The sequence below is a fragment of the Boleophthalmus pectinirostris genome, unplaced genomic scaffold (genome assembly GCF_026225935.1).
Source record: "Boleophthalmus pectinirostris isolate CB_2022bp ecotype Guang Dong unplaced genomic scaffold, ASM2622593v1 HiC_scaffold_19, whole genome shotgun sequence".
Classification (NCBI taxonomy): domain Eukaryota; kingdom Metazoa; phylum Chordata; class Actinopteri; order Gobiiformes; family Gobiidae; genus Boleophthalmus; species Boleophthalmus pectinirostris.
Window position 1 is genome coordinate 32,126,934 of NW_026571140.1, and position 21,305 is coordinate 32,148,238.

Sequence of the window (21,305 nt, forward strand, 5' to 3'; positions counted from 1 at the left end):
TTTTTAATATTATTTCTCATAAATCTAAAATGTCCAAAGCAAACATATTAATATCAAGGAAGTCAAAATCGGTAAAACTCACCCACACACATGGACTGGTCCCTGGTGGTTTTGAAGCCATTGGGGCAGATGCAGCGGTAACTTCCTAATGTGTCTATGCACTGGCCTGGGTTACATACTCCGGGGTTCTCGTTGCATTCATTACGATCTGGGAAAAGAGAGAGAAAAATATCCAAAAAATGTGAAATCTAAGAATACTTGAAGGAAAATGTGGAGTATATCAATATTCTAGTATTAATATATTCAGTGTTGAGAAGTGACTGAATGTATGTCCTGAAAATACATAATATACTAAATACTAATTTTGAGTAGCTGTATTCCGATACTGTTACTTTTTCATTTGGTAATATATTTTCTAAATCAAAGGAATACATGTCAGTACTTGATCACACAATTTAGGCTTCAAACTCCACAATATTAGTGAGAAAAATAGAAAACATTCCTCTTATAGTGAAATTTGTCCTTCTCTAATGAAATGCTTAAAGGTGCACTGTGGAACTTGTCTGGTAGAGGGTCCTTCACCTGCTTGTCTCCATGGAGATGTTACTGTTTTTGCCTAGAATGTCCCTGTATGGCGTTAAACATATCCATTTTGCATTTACGCAACTATATGTTTAGTTTTTTTTAACCTAAAAACACGCATGCTTGTCCACAGATCTGACATGTAACCTGGCCCTGTGGTGTCACTTGCTGTTAGCCAGGCTGGAGCCACCTAGTACCTCCACTCAATTTCATTTCTCTCCAGCGACTAGGTCAGGAATCAGAATACACTAGACGGTTTGCAAGAACCCCAGAAGTTGTAGACTGAGCACCGGCCAATCAGCAAAGAGCTGTGAAGCCATGACATCAAACTCAAGCGCCTGTCTGTGTCCCTTTTGTGGTACAGCACAACAGTAAACAAAATGGTCGAGATGGACGTAGAGGAAGACATACATTCTGTGTTGTCAACGATTTCCGAGATCGAGTATTTAAAGCCGGAAATAAATTTTATCTAGGGGAAAGATGTTATTACCCTTCTTCCTATGATATTTGGCGCATTACATACATCACGACCAAATAGCAGCGATTGGTGAAATAAAGAAAGTATCCGTCTACTATTGAGCGAACAAATTCTAATGCTGCAAGGTCAGACGGTTTCCACCAAGTGAAACCGGCTCATGAATCAGGCTAACTTGCTGTCTCCATACAGATAAATAAATGTAATGCCATACGGTGGAACATTCCAGGTAATATCACAATGGAGAGAAGAAGGTGATGGACCCTCCACCAGAAAAGTTACACAGAGCACCTTTAACAAACTGTGAAACAAACATAAAGCTGTTTTCAATACTATGTTGTCTCTTTATACTTAATTTATGTGCAGCTCTGAGTAAAAGTATTCTAATACAGTAGTTTGATTGATCCATTTATCAGAATATGTTACAAATACATTGCAGGTATTCAGTATTCTGTAACTAAATACATTTTCAAACTATTCTTCTCATCACTGAATATATCAGTATTGCAATGTACTGACAATTAGCATAAAGAGAATTATCTTTGAATCTCTGAATTATACACGGATTTCAGAATCAGGAATCAGCGATTAACAAAATATTACATGTTCTGAAAGGTCAAATGTCCTCAAAATGGCTCCATATAACAGGCGATGAAACCCATGAGTCATTGCTGTTTTTATCTTCAACATTTTGTATATAAACTAAAGACAAGCTTTTTATTTCATCTTCCTAAAATGTTCATCTTTTGTATACTTCTTAGTTCTGTGAATATATAAACAGAACAATTAATTGATAAAATAATAAAAATGGAGGAACCAATATTGAGGTTACTGAATTATCAGTATGTATTAAATTATTGTAAATGAAATATGAGATCCGAAAAAAGAGAGATTCCACATTACATTCCACGTCGTTCTGACAGCGTGTGAAATATTCTTTGGGATTTTAAGTATCGTGTTCAGCTTTAGTGGTGATAGACATATTTTTTCTGTTTCTTCTCTAATCCTTCTCTTAATCCTGTCATGGACTTCTCTAATTCTCTATAATCTCTCCGTTAAAGGATTTACAGTTTTAAACATGGCATGAACTGAGCAGTGACTCTTGAGTTTTATGTCAAGTACATAGATTTGATCTCTGAAAAGTTCACAAATGAAAGAGTATGCAACTGTGAGCCTGAATTCATACCACTCCAAATATGGTCGTACAGGACGTTGAATTGTTAGGGGCCAATTTATTAAAGATGTTTAAATAAATATAAAAACAAGATAAGATTTTCATTTACTTTTTACACGATTGTTTGTTAAAGGTGCATTGTGTGACTTTTCTGGTGCGGGGTCCATCAGCTGCTTGTTTCTATGGAGATGCTCTGCCTGGAATGTTCCACAGTATGACATTAAACAGCTCTACTTTACACTTACGCAATTACAGGTGATTTTATAGCTCAAAAACATCAAGAAAAACATGTATTCTGACTGTGAGCGAAGTTGTTTCTCCACAGATCTGACCTGTATCTTGGTCTGGTTTGGTCTACATGAAGATAGAATAGATAGGCTTAATACTTGGGATGTAACAATAACACAAATCTCTCTGTACGATACTTTCACGATATACATCTCACAATACGATATTTATTGCAATATTTTTTGTCGAGGGTAACAAAACTATAAAGTAAAAAGTAACAATACGCTACTTTTTCCTCTCAAAATGCCAAAGAACTAAGATTTAAAATTGCTTAGAACTGTTATTTCTTCATGTAGTCTGCCCTGAAACGGAGCAAAGGATCATGGTCTATGTAGTTCCATGTGTTTATTTTAGCTATTGCTGCACCATAACAATGAATTTATGCATAGAAACTTGTAATTCGATATATTGTGATGGTCCACAATATAATTTTGAGACTTTTGACGATACGATATAGCAATATTTTGGTAATTATGACATCCCAATTTAACACCATATTGTGAAACATTCCAGACAAAGTAATAACATCTCTATGCAGAAAAACATTTGATGACCCTTCCACCAATCAAGGTTCACAGTGCACCTATCGTTTTACACCAATCATGAAGCAATTTGCGGAGAAATGTTGAAAATTATGTTGAAAATTACAGCAAGTACAGATTTCTATGTTAGAGATTTCCAAATTGATGCCACTGGGAGAATTTCGTCCAAAAGTTTTTTCACAATTTACACAAAAGAAACTAATTTTTCTGACACTTGACTGACACACTGAACATTATTTCAAAAAAAAAAAAAAAAGTGTTTTCTTGTACTTTTAATTTGTCAAATAAAAATGTCTGTGTACATTAGAGGAGTTTTGGTCGAGAGTACGTCATGGTTGCCAGGTAATGGAAATTCCCTAGTGTGGTGTCATGATTTCCAACCAGTAGTAGTAAAAGTAGAAGTAAAATTTAAAACCTGCAAATTAGCCAAATGGGGGAAAGAACTCGTGAAATTTCATCTTAAATCTTAAATATGATCTTAACTGTGTTTTGGTAAAATGCAGACTTACCCAGACACTGCCCGGTGGGAGTGAAGCGATACCCGGGTTTACACTCGCACCTGAAGCTCCCGGGCATGTTCAGACAGGCGGCGTTTGGCTGGCACACCGGCCCGTTCTGGCACTCATCGATATCTGGGCACCAACAGGAGAGAGAGTCAAAATAGTCAAAATCACAGTTCAAAACAACTTAAAAGTAACACAAAATAAGATTGGAGAGGTTCAATTATAGTGGCGATTTGATTTTTATTGATCCCCTATGGAGATATTATTGCATGTATGGGCTGAATATGAATGGTGATGTCTATATTCGTTAACATGCACTACTGTCACTACTGTCCCAATCAAATAAATAAATAAATGGAAGCACACTTTAACAATATAGCTAACTGAAATGCACTTACATGTATAACAAATGTGTATATCCATAAAACAGTTCAATGCAGATTACAGGAAATAGGTTAAAATTTATATAATAAAATTAACAAAGCAAAAAAATACATAGACCTAGTAATTATGCATAGTGATATTTTTGATAAATGAATCTGCTGTGAGATAAGAGTACTACGACTACTACTGCTTACTACCTACCACTACTACTTACTACTACTTACTACGTACTGCTACTTATACGTTTATATGCTCCTGGTGTAGACGGCTCCTCTGATGGTGCTTTCTCAACTGGTTCACCTGTATTCAGCCTCACATTTTACTATGTGTAGTTTTATGTATTCTATCATGTTAGTATGTGTGTGCGTGTGTGTGCATGTGTGTGTGTCTGGGTTGTTTGGTTGTGTGGTCGGGAAGCTGTGGGGGTTGTTTAGGTGGGTGGGCGGATGGAAATGTGGGATTGTTTTTAATCACTGTAAATCACATTGTGTTACATTTTTGCATGAAAATCGTGTTGTAAATAATTGATTGATCCCTGTTAGATTAATTAGAATGACTAAAATATTATAGTAGTGGCAGGGTGAGTTTTGAGTCTTACCTTCACAGATGAGCAGTTTGTCGTTGTAGATGAAGCCGAGGGGACACTCACACCTGAAGCTGCCGATCATGTTTATGCACACGCCATTTTCACAAACTCCAGGGATCTCTCTGCACTCGTCGATGTCTGAACAAAACACACAGACACAGACACAGAGAGGTTTATCTCGATATACGGCAATACAGTACATTTACAAACACTGACCTTTGACACTGACATACCTTTTGTATCTAAATGATATTTTCTTTATGTTTATTAATTTGAAAACAACATTTGTCTATAGCAGGGTCCTACACACTTTAGGTGCCTCTTTCCTCAATCCATATGAAGTTGTAAATTAAATATTATGTAAGATATATTATAAAAAGTAAAGAATATATACAGTATTTTATATTCAAATCCTCAAAGTAGCCACCCTTATATTATTTAAACTTATATTAAATATTTAGTAACTTTTTTCTTTTCTACATAGTTCCATTTATCCTGCTTTATATATTTGATAAATTCTGTATGTATAAAATGTAGAAAGAAGTAAAAATAAAGAAAAGAAAAAACAATTTATGAGATGGCGTGTCCAAACTTTTCACTGGTAGTGTATTTAAACTTTTACTGCCTATATCTTTATTTGCAGAACTTACATTTACATATGAGTAGTCAAGGCCATTGAAAGAAATTTGGGAGCCCAGGGCAAGAAAAGTTTCCAATTCTGGGCCACTAAGACCCTGGGGCCCGGGACAACAGACCCCTTTGCCCATCCCTGTCGACTCCCCTGATATTAGTAATCTAGTAATTTAAGAAATCTCTCACCAATCACACGTCCAGTTGTGATGTCAATGTAAAACCCAGGTCTTTCACTTCCGCACAGAACAGCAAACTCATCTGAAAGGGTCAAACATTACATTAAATTACAATTAATCTTCTAATGAATCTTTTTTTAATTATTATTATTTTGAATAAATTAAATTAAATTGTTGAATTCTCACTGGTGCTGGGGACAGGACACTCTTCACACGGCTTGTTCCAGGCCCGGCCGATGTTGTAGGAGCAGCAGCACATCTTCTTGGTCATATTGAACGTCAGCTCTCCGTCACATGTGCGGTTGTAAGAATAAAAGTTCCTGTAGCAGTAACTCTTCCTCATGTCTGTGGGTTTCAAAATAAAAGCATAAACACTGTAACAGAGATAATAGTGGTGGTACTCAAACGTTTTATTTATTGCTGGTACTTTTTATTATTTTTGTTTGTGGTTTTGGTTGTGGTAAAGGTTAGGATACTCCTTTAATAGTGTCGGTCTAGGTTTAGGTTCATCCTGGTGCTTGCATTATGAAGCCTGGTGTGGTTAACTCTGGTTAACCACATCAAGCTGCATTACTACAAAGCTGGATCATTATCTAACAGGCTAGATCTGGTAACATGAACTGAACTCACAACCTGCCCTAGACAAGGTTAAGTTCTTGAATAACGTAAGAGGCTATGACCAATCAGAGCAATCAGAGATGAGAATCCATTTGATTTACTGATTTTATATGAGTTACTGTTCACTCTGAAGTGCAGCTCTTCCCTTCTCCATCACTCTAATTGGCTGGCTGGCGCTGACCCCTGAAAACTGATAGATGGAGTGAGGTGTGAAACTGTTTTACAGTTTATTATTTATTACAGTTGTCCCTCACGATAACGTGATTCACCTTTCGTGGCCTCGCTGTTTCGCAGATTTTTTTTGAGCAATTTTTAATTTATGAACGCACATTGTGTTCTTCCCCCTGCATCCTGTTTGGCTAAGCGACTGTAGACACTGACTGTCAATCACTCTCCTTCGTGCCGAGTCTCCTGTACAGTACAGAATGTGTTCAGCTTGCCAAATTTAAATAAATGTTTGATTGCTAGCAGTGTGATGTGACAATGTTGACGAAATGTTCTGCACTGACAAAGGCTCCTGCAGTTGCACCCAAAAGGCAGAGGAAGATGCAACCATTGCACAAAAACTTGGACTTCTGGACATGATGAAGGAAGGTAGAAGTTACGCAACTGTAGGAGCCATTACGGAATAAATTAATCTTCAATTTGTTACATAAAGAAGGAGGAAAATCACAAAAGGACGACAGGAGCAATAAGTTTTAAGAAGGATGCAAAAAGAGTTGTGACTGTCCTGTCTGAGAAAAGTGTATAAAGTGTGTGGTGAGGGGTTTTACAGCTTTAAACCAGATATAATAATTGTAAAAAATAAATCTGACTCCTTCGTGGATTTCGCCTATTGTGGGTTATTTTTAGAACATAACCCCCGTGATAAACAAGGGAGCACTGTACCGCTCATTTCTGGGTCTATCCAGGTAAACGAAATGTATTCAGGAGAAGCTCAGCTAGTTCTGTAGTACAGGCCCCTGGTTTAGTGAAGTTTTAGTCATGGTGTAATCCTATCTTATCATTATTTAGTTAAGTATAATAATTTGTAAATTATAGTAATTATATTGACATGACTGCTAATTTGTGCCAAATGGTCTCTTCAACCAATATAGATCCCTCACGCACCAAGCACATATAATAATAATAATATTATGATATTAATTACAATACATTCCTTTGTTTAAAGTTGGTTCCTTATGCTTGAAGAAGTAGTATTCAGTCTTACCCATGCAATTGTTTCCTCCATTGACCTGCATGTAGTCCACAGGGCAGACGCAGGTGTAGTTCCCAATGGTGTTGTAGCACTGACCTGGGCCACAGATGCCCGAGTTCTCACACTCATCCACATCTGAAAAACAGGGAGGACTTTTTAGAGATGATGCTAAAATATTCAATAATTTATTGAGAACAAAGGTGGAATTTATGTCTGAATCATCTGCATCCAAAACAAGATGTATTTCATATCAAAGAGAGATCTGAGATTGCAACATCGGGGTCGTAAACTATTCAAATATGAGTTGCATCTGTGTTTTTGATTTTGTACATATTATTCATATTTATTTTTATTTTCAGGGAGTCAGACACTGTCATGGGGAAAAACCTATGATTGCAAATGACAACTGAGTATAGTTCAAACTGTGCTGGCCTGAAGTCTGAAGAAAGATTTCCAAATTCACCAGGTATTACTTTGAGATATGGGGCAAATCAGGACGCATGATTTTAGTGTTTCTTCTGAGCTGTTGTGTTTTATTATTCTGTGGGGAGTTTGTCTCTGTTAAAAACACTCTTCTCCTTAAAAGGTACAGTAACTTTTCAGGTTAAGCTCGTATTTGTGGAGATGTTGTTGCTTTGCTTCCAATGCTCCACAGTATGGTTTTGAACTTATCTATGACCATGGGGACAAGCAGGTTAAGTTACAGGTCAGATCTGCAGAGAGGTGTGTTTGCTCACAGTGAGGATGCATGTTTTTCCAGGTATTTTTAGCACTGAAAAAAATTTTAATACTATGAAAACATTGCAGAATAGGCAATAACAAGCAGACACCAAAAAAGCTCCACAGTGCACTTTTAACCAAACACACTAGTGCAGGGGTCACCAAACTTTTTTCTCTGGGGGTCACATTATCGCTCCTGACTGTGATGGGGGCCGGGGTTGGGTCGGCCGTATAACAGAATTGCATGACCATTGACGATGCAGATTATATTCTTTGAAAAATGCCACACTTTCTTTACATATCAGACAAACTGCACTGTCCTTGCACTGAAAAAAAACAAAAACAAAACACTGTTCTTTGAAAACTTGGCACTTTCTGTCAAGTTTTTATACTATAACACTGGTCATATTACTGTCCTTAACTGCACTACAGAACTCTGCACCTGCGTTGACTGTCAATGTTCGATCTTGAGCTTGTCAGGTGACGAGAATTTAGCAGCAAAATACAGTATGCAGATGTGTTATTATTTGCCAAAAAGTCGTTTTTAAAAATAGGCCACGACAACTTTTGAGGATTGCCTCATAAGGCCAGTTCAAGTGGTGGGGGGCAGACGGGCTGGGGGGCTGCTCAAAGGGTTAGTTTGATGACCCCTGCACTAGTGGATGGTCCAATACTTGCTCGTCTCCATGGAAATGAAATTGCTTTGTCCATTTGTAGATTGTTCCACTGTATCGATTAAATCTATCTATCATGAGGGAGACAAGCAGTTTACAGCACGACGCCACATTACAATTCAGATCTGTGGAGAATCGACCCTATACACACAAAGAATTACTGTATTTTTGACAAACAGACACACTCGTAATGAACAAATTCTACCTGCGTATGTTTAATGTCACACCATGTAACATTTTAGACAAAGCAATAACATCTTCATGAAGAGAAGTAGGTGGCAGCAACTTAACTTCCTAAATTTTTTTCATTCTGGCCTCCTGCAGGGCGTCCTTAGCTGTAGTCTAAAACATTCACATTTGGATCACCCCAAGTGCATAGTTTGAATTTGTTAACTGTTTATATGGGACACAGGGGTGTAATATTTTGTTGCATTGTTTTTGTTTGCTGTGCTTCCTTGGTGACTGGATTCAATTTCCTCTTCTCTAAATGCCCCGGGGCAAAAGGAGGAGGGTAATAAGTCATCACAGTGTTCCTGCCTCTGCATTTTCATAATACAAAACATTATCACAAACATATTTTAGGTTTAACATGTGTTTTCGTATGCTCTCTACTAACACACTGACAAGTCCACGTCAAAACAATAGAACAACAATAAACAAGTGGTAGCCATAAACAAAACACAATGAGATAACTCTGATAAATATGTAGACTATGCAAACATAATTAACTACAGCCAAAATAGCAAAGTTATCACAATATCTAACAAAAATCTAGCAAGTTAGGCAAAATTGTGTGTTTTTGTTCATCTTTCTTTTTGTTTTGTGAATGCAGGGAGGTCAACACTTTATTTGCTGATTCTTCATTAGTTATAATAATCAGATTGTAAAAAGGGTAATGGTGATGTCAACTCGGCTTCTTGGTCCAATGTAATTCAGCCTAATTCACAATAATGGCATTTTGGCAAAGTATAACCAAAGCCAGAGTTTTGGACAAGGAGGTTTTAAAATGTCTGATTGCAAAAAAACAAAAAAAAACAAAAAACAACTTGTGTATTGTTCTAGAGGTAACCTTCAGACAGGGAAGGCCATTGGTCAAGTCGTGTTTACCATTTTGGAAAATGGATACCCGCTCTTTATTTAGCATAAACGACAAGCTGTTATGAGCTTTGAACTTTGATGTAGCACCTTAATATTTTATTTACTTAATCTCCGTATCTTGTTTATTTCACAGTGTCACATGTCATCTGTAATGACTGTCTATTGTTTGTTCATGTGGTTGTTTTTATTGTCTCGTGGTGCACTTTGAGCTTTTTGCACATGTTTTTCCAAAGTGTTTTTTTAAACTACAAATGCCAAAAAAGTAACCTGTATTTCCTCCCTCATATCCCTGTATTAAAGACTTGCTCTCTTGTGTGTTTGGCCCCTTACCTTCACAGACCCTGGTATCGGGGTTGAGGGCGTAGCCTCGTGGGCACTCGCACTGGAAGCTCCCAAAGGTGTTGATGCACTGCCCGCCCTGGCACAGCCCGGGCAGCTCCTGGCACTCGTTTATGTCCTCCAGGATCACCGTGATGGGGTTCGGCCGGAAGCCCTCTCCTCCCGGGCATAGAGTCTTGTACTCAGCTGAAACACACATGATGGTTATTTAAAAGAGTGTAGTCGACTAAAGATCGGCCCTGTCAATCAATTAATTGACTAAAAGAAACTGTTCTATGTTATGTCTCTTTGTAAATGCTTTTGTTTTCTGTGTCACCTGTCCAGGGACAACAGATGGAAATTTGGATCTTTGCTATAATCCGTCACAGATGTTCATTAGGGGCGTGCAAAATATGGAAATATCGCTATATCATATCGCTTAATGTGATGATACAGTATCGATATCATGGGCTGCTGTATCGATATATCGCCAAGAGTATTTTTTGGTATATTTTACTAAATTATTTTGTTACAGCGCTACAGTTTTGTTGCTTGTTTAGAGGAAGGAAACTTATTGATGCAACACATTTGACATTTTCACTGTTTTGAGGGCTAAAATTCATTTTCACTTTGCACAAAAAGTAATTTAACAGACTTTTATTATCACAGGCATAATTTTGCCATTATTTTTATAGAACTCGTATTGAATCGATTTGAAATACATCATATCGAGTCGAAAGCTCACTGTATTGAGATATGTATCATACTGGCAACTTCTTATTAATACCCATGCACTTTCCCTATCATATAAATAAATAATTAAGCCTGGTAAAAGCAATCAAAACTATGTATCAGACCCAAAATGCACTTTCAAAACTACAACTGTACGGAAGTTCATGCTGAACCACATTTGAACAGAAATGTAATAGAAAATGGTGTATTTAAATGTAAAAAAGCAGATTCAGCTTATGATTTACTCCCAAATCTTCACCTAACTCACAGCGTATACATTCTCCTATCTGCTGTTGTCCCATATAAATCCTTAAATCTAAATAATAATTAGTCAAATAATACAAGATTTGCTTGATTAAGACTCCATTGATCAAATAATTGACTACAGCCATATTAATATCTAATCTAAAGCTATAACTGTTAGAGGCTGAGGTACCCAATGTTTTTATTCTTGTAAATTTCCTGTTTTCTCTTAGACTATGCGGTAAAATCCTGAACTTTGAAAAGCACCACTCACTGACACAATCGTGCTATCTGAATCTTCTTGTAAAGCTTGTAACTGATCACAAACAAATATCGGAAGAAAGAGCCACATGTGAGCGCTGTGGGGTGAGAAACTGTTGGCCGTGCGTTGGCGGACCACACCTGCTTCACAACTGTGTGGTTCTAGCGACTGCCAAAGGGTTTGTGAGCGCTTGGAAACAGTTTAGGTACACTTAAATGTCTACTTCCTCCTTTCATGGTTTGGAAATCAGAAACCCCAACTTTAAAGGTCCTATAATACAAAAAATTGACTCCTGAATTTTTAGTTATCTTAGAATGTTGTTACCTCCTCAAAAACATACCTGGAGTTGTGTTTTGTTTCATTCACATATTTCATGTTTGAGTAACCATTTATGATTAATCTGTGTGCATCTCCAAAGCTCAAAATGCTCTGTTCCACCTTGTGATGTCATGAAGCAGTAGTTCAGATTGGCATTTCCAGGGCTGAAATTATCCAAATGAATTCTAATGAAGGTGCATGGAGTTTAAAGACATAGTGGAGCACTTCCTGTATTACTACATGACATTAGAAGTTGGAACAGAGTGTTTCCTGTTTGAGAGGAGAACTCCACAGATATAGAGTCTGTGTTAAACAAGTGAATGAAACAAAACACAAGTCCGGGTCTGTTTTTGATGAAGAAACAACATTATCGAAAAGAGAAAAAAGTGTAATTTGGGCCCTTTAAATGCATACAATGACAAATGTATTTTACAACATTCTTCCACTGTGGTGTTTCTGTACAATTGCATCTACCCCCAAATCTGTTATGCATTGCTTCTGGTATGATGAATTGTCTAATTGACTGAAATATAAAAAAAAAGACATAATTTCAACAAAATAAAAGGTATACAGTATTTTCTGATCTATGTTATAATGTTGTTTCTCATCAAAAACATATCTGGAGTTGTGTTTTGTTTCATTCACACAAGTTTAACACACAAACCCTGCATATTTAGGCTGAGTTTTATCTTAGTTATTTTCTCAAAGTGAAAAACAAAAACTTTGTTCCACCTTATGATGTCATGTGGTAATACAGAAAGTGCTCCACTGTGTTTTTAAAGTCCATACATCTTCACAAGATAATAACTGGGATAATTTCAGCCCTGGAATTGCCAATTTCTGCTGAACCAAAATTAAATGATATTTGTTAACTTGAAAACTTCAGCTTCATGACATCACAAGGTGGAACAGAGCATTTTGAGCTTTGGAGATGTAGTCGACTAATAATAAACATGTGTGAATGAAAAAAAAACACAGATATGTTTTTGAGGAGGTAAAACATTATAACATGTTTTAAAGCTCACGAGAGTCAATTGAGTGTAAGATAGGACCTTTTGGGTAAAACAAACAGCCCAAAATTGTTTACATGAAATCAGCTATTATTTGCTATTAGACTAAGGTTTGTAAAACTTTTTTCGCAAATTAAACATTGCTGATTAATGACTTATTTTTGTTTTCCTCATATGGTCAGATGTAATCCAGATTTCTGATGTTTAAAAGCAGCTCTCTAAACCGGATGTTACTGCAGTTTCCAAGAAGTGCCAAGATAAAAAGGTTTGGATCATGTCATAGAGAGAGAGCATCCTGCCCAGACTGGGATGAGTCAGTCTGCACTGTCCTGCTCCATCTGGGGAAAATTACTGAACAGTTTGCAAAAACGTTCTTGTTATTACGAACAATAGAAAAAACTGTTGGTGTAGGATAAAACCAGGCTCTGCATATCCACATAGCGAGGCCATTTTGTTGTATTACTGAACGAAAACATGCAGTTATGGTATGATGTGTAGAAGTAGTTTTGAAGTTAACAGCTACCTTTTACTTTTTGTTCAGTAGAGATTGGTAATTCCACATCTGAAGTAATTCAAATGAGTCTAGTGAAAGTGTATGTAACTTAAAAACAAAGTGATGTACTTGTATATCAACCTAAATATGCAGGAATTGCATGTCAAACATTTGTGAATGAAACAAAGCACAACTATGGGGATGTTTTTGATAAGAAAATAACATTATTAACTGATCTGAATATTATAGCGTGATATGGGCTCTTTAACATTTTGACAAGTATAGATATTTGAGTGTCAACATGTTCTCATTTAAATGTTTCTAAAAAGGTGTAAAATAAGTTTCTAGACAAATACTGAAGCTGTACTGACATGCCATATTTGACGAACTACTGAGGAGGATTCTGAGTTTTAAAGTTGATTTTCTCTGAACTCAGGTCTGGATTGACTTTACCTGTTTTGTCTGTCCGTCCGTTTTGTGTTACACTATTGTGACGTGTCTTTAAGTTACGGCAAAATTATGATAATTATTATTATTGAGTACCGGTAAATATCTTTCATAAGGTTCTGGCTTTTTCCATGTGTTGACTATAGTAAAAAAGTTACAACGGAACGCTATCCCAACCTGAAATTATGCTGATATAACCCATTTAACTATAAAGGTGCACTATGTAATTTTTCTAGTAGAGGGTTTTGCCACCTGCTTGTCTCCATGGAGATGTTAATACTTCGTCTGATCATTAAACGTCTGTATTTCCATGGAAACAAGCAAGGAACGCCACCAGGTCAAGTTGCAATTCATATATGTGGAGAGATGACACTGCTAACAGCTATAATGTATGTGTTTTCTAGGTATGTAATTGAAAAAAGATAGATCTAAGTTTAAACATTTGGACAGACCCCCTTTCCTGAAAAGTTACATAGTGCAGCTTTACTGAATGACTGAAATGTGAAGAGTCCAGTGGTCTTACTGGAGTTGACGGAGGGGCAGGATTCACACGGGTTTCCCCAGCCTCGGCCATGAGAGCAGCAGCAGGAGGCCTTGGCCACGCCCACGCCGATCTCATTGGAGCAGGCGAAGTTATCGGAACCATCACCACGGGAACGGATGTCCAGGAAACAGCTGCCCGACCGAGTATCTGTGAGACAGGTCAGGGAAGGTGGCGTAAAGACAGGATTTTGGATTTAAATCTTTTTAAAAAAATATATTAATTAGTGCTACTTATTATAAACTACCGTATTTTTCGGACTATAAGATGCACTTAAAATCCTTTCATTTTCTCAAAAATCAACAGTGCGCCTTATCATCCGGTGCACCTTATGTATTAATTTTGGTTGTGTTTACTGACCTTGAACCAATTTTATGTGGTACACAGCGCTCAAAAATCTGTTAAAATATTTTAGTACGACTTTGGTAAGATACACTGCTTTATGGATTGTCGGGGCATTGCAGCTACCATAGTCAGGAGCCTCACAGAGTCAGTTAGTCTGACAGAAACTGACCCCATCAGCAGAATGTTGCAGAGTGAGCTGTTTTTTTTCTGTGCTTATAGTTTATGCAAATTAGCCATGTGGTTTTTTTGTTTCATTTCTGTAAAACGTAAACAAATGTGCACAAAACTGCATTAAACATATTATTACTCAATGTATATTTGAGTCCTCCTCGCAGGAAATAAAAGTCCAAACTTAAATTATCCACACACATAATACACATTCATAATACACATTTACAAAGACAGGGAGGAAACGCCAGGCGAGTTACGCCATGATCTGCCAATGGATCGTGGATGGCTGGACTAAGGGATCAATCTCATGTCGTCTGTTTGTTTTGCTTAATGTGCCCTATAATCTGGTGCACCTTATGTATTGTTACGGCCCCAGGCCTTAGTTCTAATATTTCTGCAGAGTTCTCTTGATTCCTGCTGCACGAGCCCTGGTCCGTTATTGGTGGGGCAAGTTGACGCCCACCTCACCTGCAGCCACCTCCCCCTATTTAAGGAGATTGCCAGCACCTGTTCGGGGCTGCTGGCCTTGGTGGCCAGTTTGCCATTTTGGTTTTGTGTTTGTGTGTTAGTCTAGTTCTGTTTTGTGCCTTTTTTGATTTGGTCACTCGATTCTGTTTGTGGGCTTATGTGGTTTAATTTTGGGGAACTTGTGTTTAGTTTAGTGTGTGTCCCTAAGTTTTACCACTCGTTTTTGTGTAAGCCTGCGTGACCCCTTTTCTGGCATAAAACTCTGTTTATTCTGTTGTTCTGTTTCTTAGTTTAGGTTGTTTTCTGTATATTTTTAGTCTTGTGTTAATTTACCTTTACATTCCTGTTAATTAAACATTACTTAATTTATTCCATTTTACATCTTGGTTTTATTTTTGTTACTTCCCTCACCCCAAACGAGCTGGGTCGTAACAGTATGTAAATAGATGAGAGAATTCAACATTATTGATCGATTTTGGACATTTGTGATTCAATGTTTTAAACCTACATTGGATTCGTGCATTTAGAATAAAAGGTAATTATTGATTATTACAATTTTTATCATTAATTACATCAGTAACTATATCACAATTTAACTCTAATAAATCTTAATCTGAATGTGATTTTATAGGAGGTGAATGCTGATACTCACCCACACAGCCGACCCGGGTGGGGTTAAGCTCGAAGTCCGGGGGACAGTTACAGTGGTAGTTTCCAGGGATGTTCACACAGACTCCATTTATACAGATGGTCGGGTCGGCACACTCGTTTATATCTGTGGAAATAGACAAAATACAAACATAATGGCTTATTTTTTGAGCAATTTGGCGGATGGATCTGTAAAATACAAATAATTACAGTAAATCCTTACACTTACACAAAAACAACCAGAAGTGAAATGTAAGCCTATTTGTACATTTTTTAAATTAGAAGTAAATGCTTAATTAACACTAATGTGTGTTTGTATTCATGGGTTTCAGAGCGATCAAAAGTAGTATTCTTTCCATAGCAGTTAACTATTTAGACAAAAATATTATAGTTTTCGAGTGGTCAACAGTAGAAACCTGTACGCTGAAAACGCCGCAAAACAGTGCGTTGCGGGACATATTGTGGGCGCGGGAGGGAGCAGGACTGCACAATGTGGGAGTGGGCAGGTTGGATGATAAACTGCAGTCCCGCAAACTATATATCAGTGTAACATAAAATATACAAATGATTAATGTATACCTATCATACATAATTTGTGCTGGATATTTTATTTGGCATTAATAAAACATTTTAAGCAGCCTAAACTTGCGGACGTGGTCTAGTCTTGCGCACATTTTAGACAATTGCTTTCCGCTTCTCCATGTTTGACAGAGTTTAAGAAAGCGAACATCCTTGTGGGTTTTGCAGGAGGAAGCGGGACAAAATGTCGCAGATGTGGGCTGGAGTGGGAATAAAAATTACAATTCTTGGCGGGCGGGAGCAGGACTGCACAATGCGGACGCGGGTGGAAGTGGGACTCTAGTCATCTCTAGTCAACAGTACTCAAAATGGCACCTATAAACAGGAAGCTGACACCCATATTTAGTTGATTCAATTATATTAACAATCTCTGAGCTAAATAAGATGAGATTTTATCTTTATTAATATGTCCAGAACAGAAAGAGTGTTGCTATGTCACGTATTGCATTATCTAGATGGATGTAAAACAATATATTAATACTGTTTGACTAATTTCACAGATTGTTTTCCGTTCACCTTCTACAGTTTCAAAATAACTCTATGGGAGATTTATTGTTGTTTTGTTTGTTTGTTTGTTTGTTTGTTTTTTGTATCAAAATGTATGATCCAGAAAACTTGAAACTTAACATTTGTTTGGGATTGGCTCCACAAACTCTCCTTATTAATCTTATTGCTTAACGTGCTTTGAACAGTCACATTATTATGACGTTACCTGTGCAGTTTCCTCCACTCCGGTCCAGCTCATATCCAACGTTACATTCACATCTGAAGAGCCCCGGGATGTTTCTACAGCGCCCGTTCACACAGATGTCAGCGAAGGTGCATTCATCGATATCTGAAAAGGAGAAAAATCTAAAATAAGAACAGGAGAGACAGGAGCGGATGTGACAGGGGAGAGGAGGGGTCCAGCTGTGGAGGATTATTGGATCATGGGATCACAGTGGAAATTTGGCTTTGAGCTGCAGAGGTGAAGTCGCTCACCTTTTATAAACTATGACAAGTCTGGGGAAAAATACTGAAACAAAACAAAGAGGGCAAATGAGGTTGTGAAGCAGTCTTATATATCTACTGTAGTAAACTAAACTACTTTAAAATATTACACAAGTAAGAAATAGTGACACCAAATAATTACTTAAAGGGCTGATATTAAACAATATTCTGATCTGTTATAATGTTTCTTCATCAAAAATATACCTGGAGTTATGTTTTGTACAATAAATGCCAAACAATAACAGCGATGTTTTCGTACACTACATCAGTGTTTCCCAATCAGGGCAACTGGGGCCTCATAGGGTAAAAGGGAAACAGTTACTGGACTTATACATACAGACATATATATTATACATAATTTACATCTTTATGAATGTATCTGTTGGAGGGTTTTGGGATAAATATTACTAAATGAGAATTTCTGAATACGGGTGTGTTGGAGAGGAGAGGGAGCAGCCCAAGTACGTAGAGAAAAAGGCCTGATGAAAGCCTAGTGCTGAAACGTTGTAGTAGGTCCTAATAAATCTCACATTTTGCAAGTAAGACGGTGTGCGGGATTTTTCTCTATGTTCCTGTGATAAATTATCCAGAGTGTTTTCTGTTTTTCTTTTTTTTTTTCTGAGAATAAACCTAAATATGCAGGATGTGTGTTAAGCAGTTAAACATGTGGGAATTAGACAAAGCACATCTCCAGGTATCTTTTTGATGAGGAAAAAAACATTATAATGTAAGAAACTGCAGTGCCCAATGGGTCGACATCACTGTAAACATCATCACAACAAAGTCCCAAACGCATTCAGCATCTCCCATGGATAAGGCAGTGGGTGGGGGTTACCAACTCCAGGAGGCACTAAAGGTGCCACTGCAAACGTATTCAAATAAAACATGTGTTCATTAGCAATCAAATTCTTGTATTATTATTATTTTTTATTTATTGTATTTTATAAATAGACAAATACTCCCTAAATAATAATAATAATAATATATAGCATTTTATATCAGTTATTTTGGGGGAATTGGGACTACTACATACAGTACTTTTTTTACATTTGTACTTACATTTACATTTGATAATTATCTGCAAACTGAAGAAATGCAACAGAACAAATACATTATGCTAAACTGACTATTCAGATATACTTTTTTATGGGAAGTGGAATTTCTTCAGAAAGTATTTTTTACAGTTTCTGTCATTTTCATTCATTTATTTCATTCACTTTTTCTCCTTGGCTTTAACTTAGTCTGAGGGTTGATTCTTTACCATTTGTCACTGTTTGTTTTGTGTTCTGTTTTGTTGTTGTTTTAGATATGTTTGGAAACATTTATTTAAGTAGGGCTTTTATAAATATTATGATACATTTTGGTTCTAATACATTTTATAATAATTTAATATAATTTTATGTTCTGTTGTTTTATGATTTCGAGTCTTTGTTTACTGTATTTTCTGGGCTATTAGGGACTCTGGATTATAAGACGCACTGTCATTAAATGGTCTATTTTTGAACTTTCTTCACTAATAAACTGCACTAGACTTTAAATGAAACACAACAACAAACGATGGGTCAGTCGAACTTTGTTTGGCGCCTTCACGGTGACTCTGGGCTTTGTTCAATTGTGACGCGTAGGGAGGGTGCTGTCTGGGACCGCTGGATTGTTGGCGTGTTCGCAGTGACACAGTTGTTCAGTCGTGGCTCAGAGTGGCACATTGGACTCGCTTTTGTGGTTTGTTCCTTCGTTCCGTTCCTCGTCCGTGTGGAGTGATGACTGTGGCTGTGGGTGTGTTTTGATGCGCAGTCGCTGTCTGCTCCGTGTGTGTTTGTGTGTGCTGCGGGTGGTGGGGTTTTGTAGTTTACTGAAGTCATGCTGGGACACCCGAGTGGATTCGTGTATAGGGCGGTCTGGATTGTGGGGCGCGCGGTCGTTTTTTGATGCGGTTAGAGGCTTAAGAGCGTGTCTACCAGCCCGGAAAATACTGTACTCTAACTTAACACGTTGATGTTGCATTTATCTAATTTGTTTAACATCCCTAAAGAAGAGATTGAGCTTTCTAGCATTTTATAACTTTGTGCTCTTATAAGAAACATGTGTCATCCATGCATGTTTACCGTAATTTCTGGACTATAAGCCACTACTTTTTTCTCACACTTTGAACCCTGCGTCTTATACAACAATGAGGATAATATATGGACGGATTATTTGTTTGGCACATTGTCCATTCATATATACGGTCTATGGTTTGGCAGCACAGTGAATACGTGCAGCCTGAGTGCAGAAAGCGCTGCTGTCTGTGCGGTTCATGCTCTTAAAACTCTTACCTTCACAAGCTTTCCCATCCTCAGTGGTGATGAAGCCCATGTCACACTCACACCTGAACCCTCCGGGCATGTTCAGACAGTGCCCGTTCTCACACAGGTTTCCATTCTCCGCACACTCATCGCTGTCTGTTCAACATAAACAACAAAACATCATAAATACACAAAAATACGACGAATAACGGGTTAGACACAAATACAGTAGTGAGTGAGTTCAGACCTGAGCAGAAGAAGCCGTCTCCGGAGAAGCCCTCTTTACAGGCACAGCGGTACGAGCCCAAAGTGTTGATACAGTCTGCGTTGTTGTTGCACATGTGAGTCCCGTTTGAGCACTCGTCCAGATCTAAAGGACAAAATACACAAAGAATATTCAGAAATTGTATACAATGAAAGAGAAACAGAGAGAATATGTTTTTTTCTATGTCGATACTGATCAATTCAAATCCAGAGCAGCCGATGGTTGGTAAGACAAAGTGATGTTTTTGGGTTTGGGGTTATCTGAAGATGGGCCGAGCTCAGTGCCAGAGTTAATGATTATAAAATGTTTTTAAAGACAACTAAAGGATTTTGAGCTGAGAAAAATTTATGATCTAAAAATGTGTAAAAATCGCCACAAAATCCAACGTTTTTGAAAGCTGTAGGCGCCCTGTTAGCTGAACACGAGCAGTTTCTGATTACGTTGTGCTCTTTAAGAAAAATCCTTTCTCGGCTGGTGGGATTTTTTTCGCTGTAGTACCAGTGAGTGGCCACTACGTCAACTGGAGGCAGCTACAAGCAGCAATACCCTATCCAGTTATTTTAATAGATCTATAGTTTGAAATGACAACCAAACCCAATCTATACTTTCCACTGCTCTGCATAATAAAAGTATAATAAGGACAAATATACACCAAAATAAAGCCAGATGCTAAACAGTGGAAATATCAGTTTGATAAAAATGCTCTAATATGGTATGGTATGAGATGATTGTAAATAAAATAAGGATTACACAGGCTAGTCTTGTAAGAAATATAGTAATAAGGGGATTTTACTCTTAATCTTTTTTAATAATTTTATATCATTATTAATCTGTTTTATATATTTTAACACACATGTAAGAATAAATATATATATTATGAAAAGTATTTTGAATCTGTGATGTTTTGATTTTCTTTCACTAGCGGTTTTAAACTAAGACTTAGATACATTTTATTGATCCAGAAATTATTTGGACACAGTATCTCACACATCACAATATCATTTAATAACAAAGAGTAAAAAATATAAAGTGTAATAATCAATTCTACAAAATAGCAAGAGACTGGTGTCAAATAAGGCTTCATTACTTTCTTAATTCTCAATAAATATTTCTTAATTGTACTATTATAAGTTAATGCTCGAGACTGACTGACTGAAATGTAGCATCGAGTCTGTGCCAACTGCTTCTTAGCCCATTTCCAGATTCATGAATGTCTTGCCAAAGGACACAACATTTGAGCTGCAGTGAAGAAGTCATTTCCTTTATAGATCAGCAAAGTTTAAGTTTCAGAAGTCTTTACCTGAGCACTTGAAGCCGTTGCCCACCCATCCCGGGGCACACTGGCACTTGAAGCTGCCCGCTGTGTTGGTGCAGGTGGCGTGTCGATCGCAGTTATGAGCGCCAATCTCACATTCATTTACATCTGTGAAATTAACAGAATTCAACATTATTAGAGGAACAGCAAAAGAACATTTACATCTGCGACTGAAACTTATGTGTCAACTTTTTTGTTATTATAATGGAATATTTTATTGTAAA

General features: G+C 37.2%; 1 protein-coding gene across 1 annotated transcript in view; it reads right to left on the reverse strand.

The window, feature by feature from the left end:
• fbn1 (fibrillin 1) overlaps positions 1–21,305 on the reverse strand; it is a 194,972-nt gene that overhangs the window by 38,999 nt on the left and 134,668 nt on the right. Inside the window, exons 33-45 of the mRNA XM_020938886.2 lie at positions 21,067–21,189; positions 19,749–19,871; positions 19,532–19,657; positions 16,939–17,061; positions 15,652–15,774; positions 13,998–14,165; positions 9,982–10,176; positions 7,172–7,294; positions 5,530–5,688; positions 5,354–5,425; positions 4,547–4,672; positions 3,571–3,693; positions 83–208 (exon numbers count right to left, since the gene is read on the reverse strand). Of these exons, the coding sequence (XP_020794545.2) occupies positions 83–208; positions 3,571–3,693; positions 4,547–4,672; positions 5,354–5,425; positions 5,530–5,688; positions 7,172–7,294; positions 9,982–10,176; positions 13,998–14,165; positions 15,652–15,774; positions 16,939–17,061; positions 19,532–19,657; positions 19,749–19,871; positions 21,067–21,189 (1,710 nt within the window). The remainder of the gene's footprint in view (positions 1–82; positions 209–3,570; positions 3,694–4,546; positions 4,673–5,353; positions 5,426–5,529; positions 5,689–7,171; positions 7,295–9,981; positions 10,177–13,997; positions 14,166–15,651; positions 15,775–16,938; positions 17,062–19,531; positions 19,658–19,748; positions 19,872–21,066; positions 21,190–21,305) is intronic.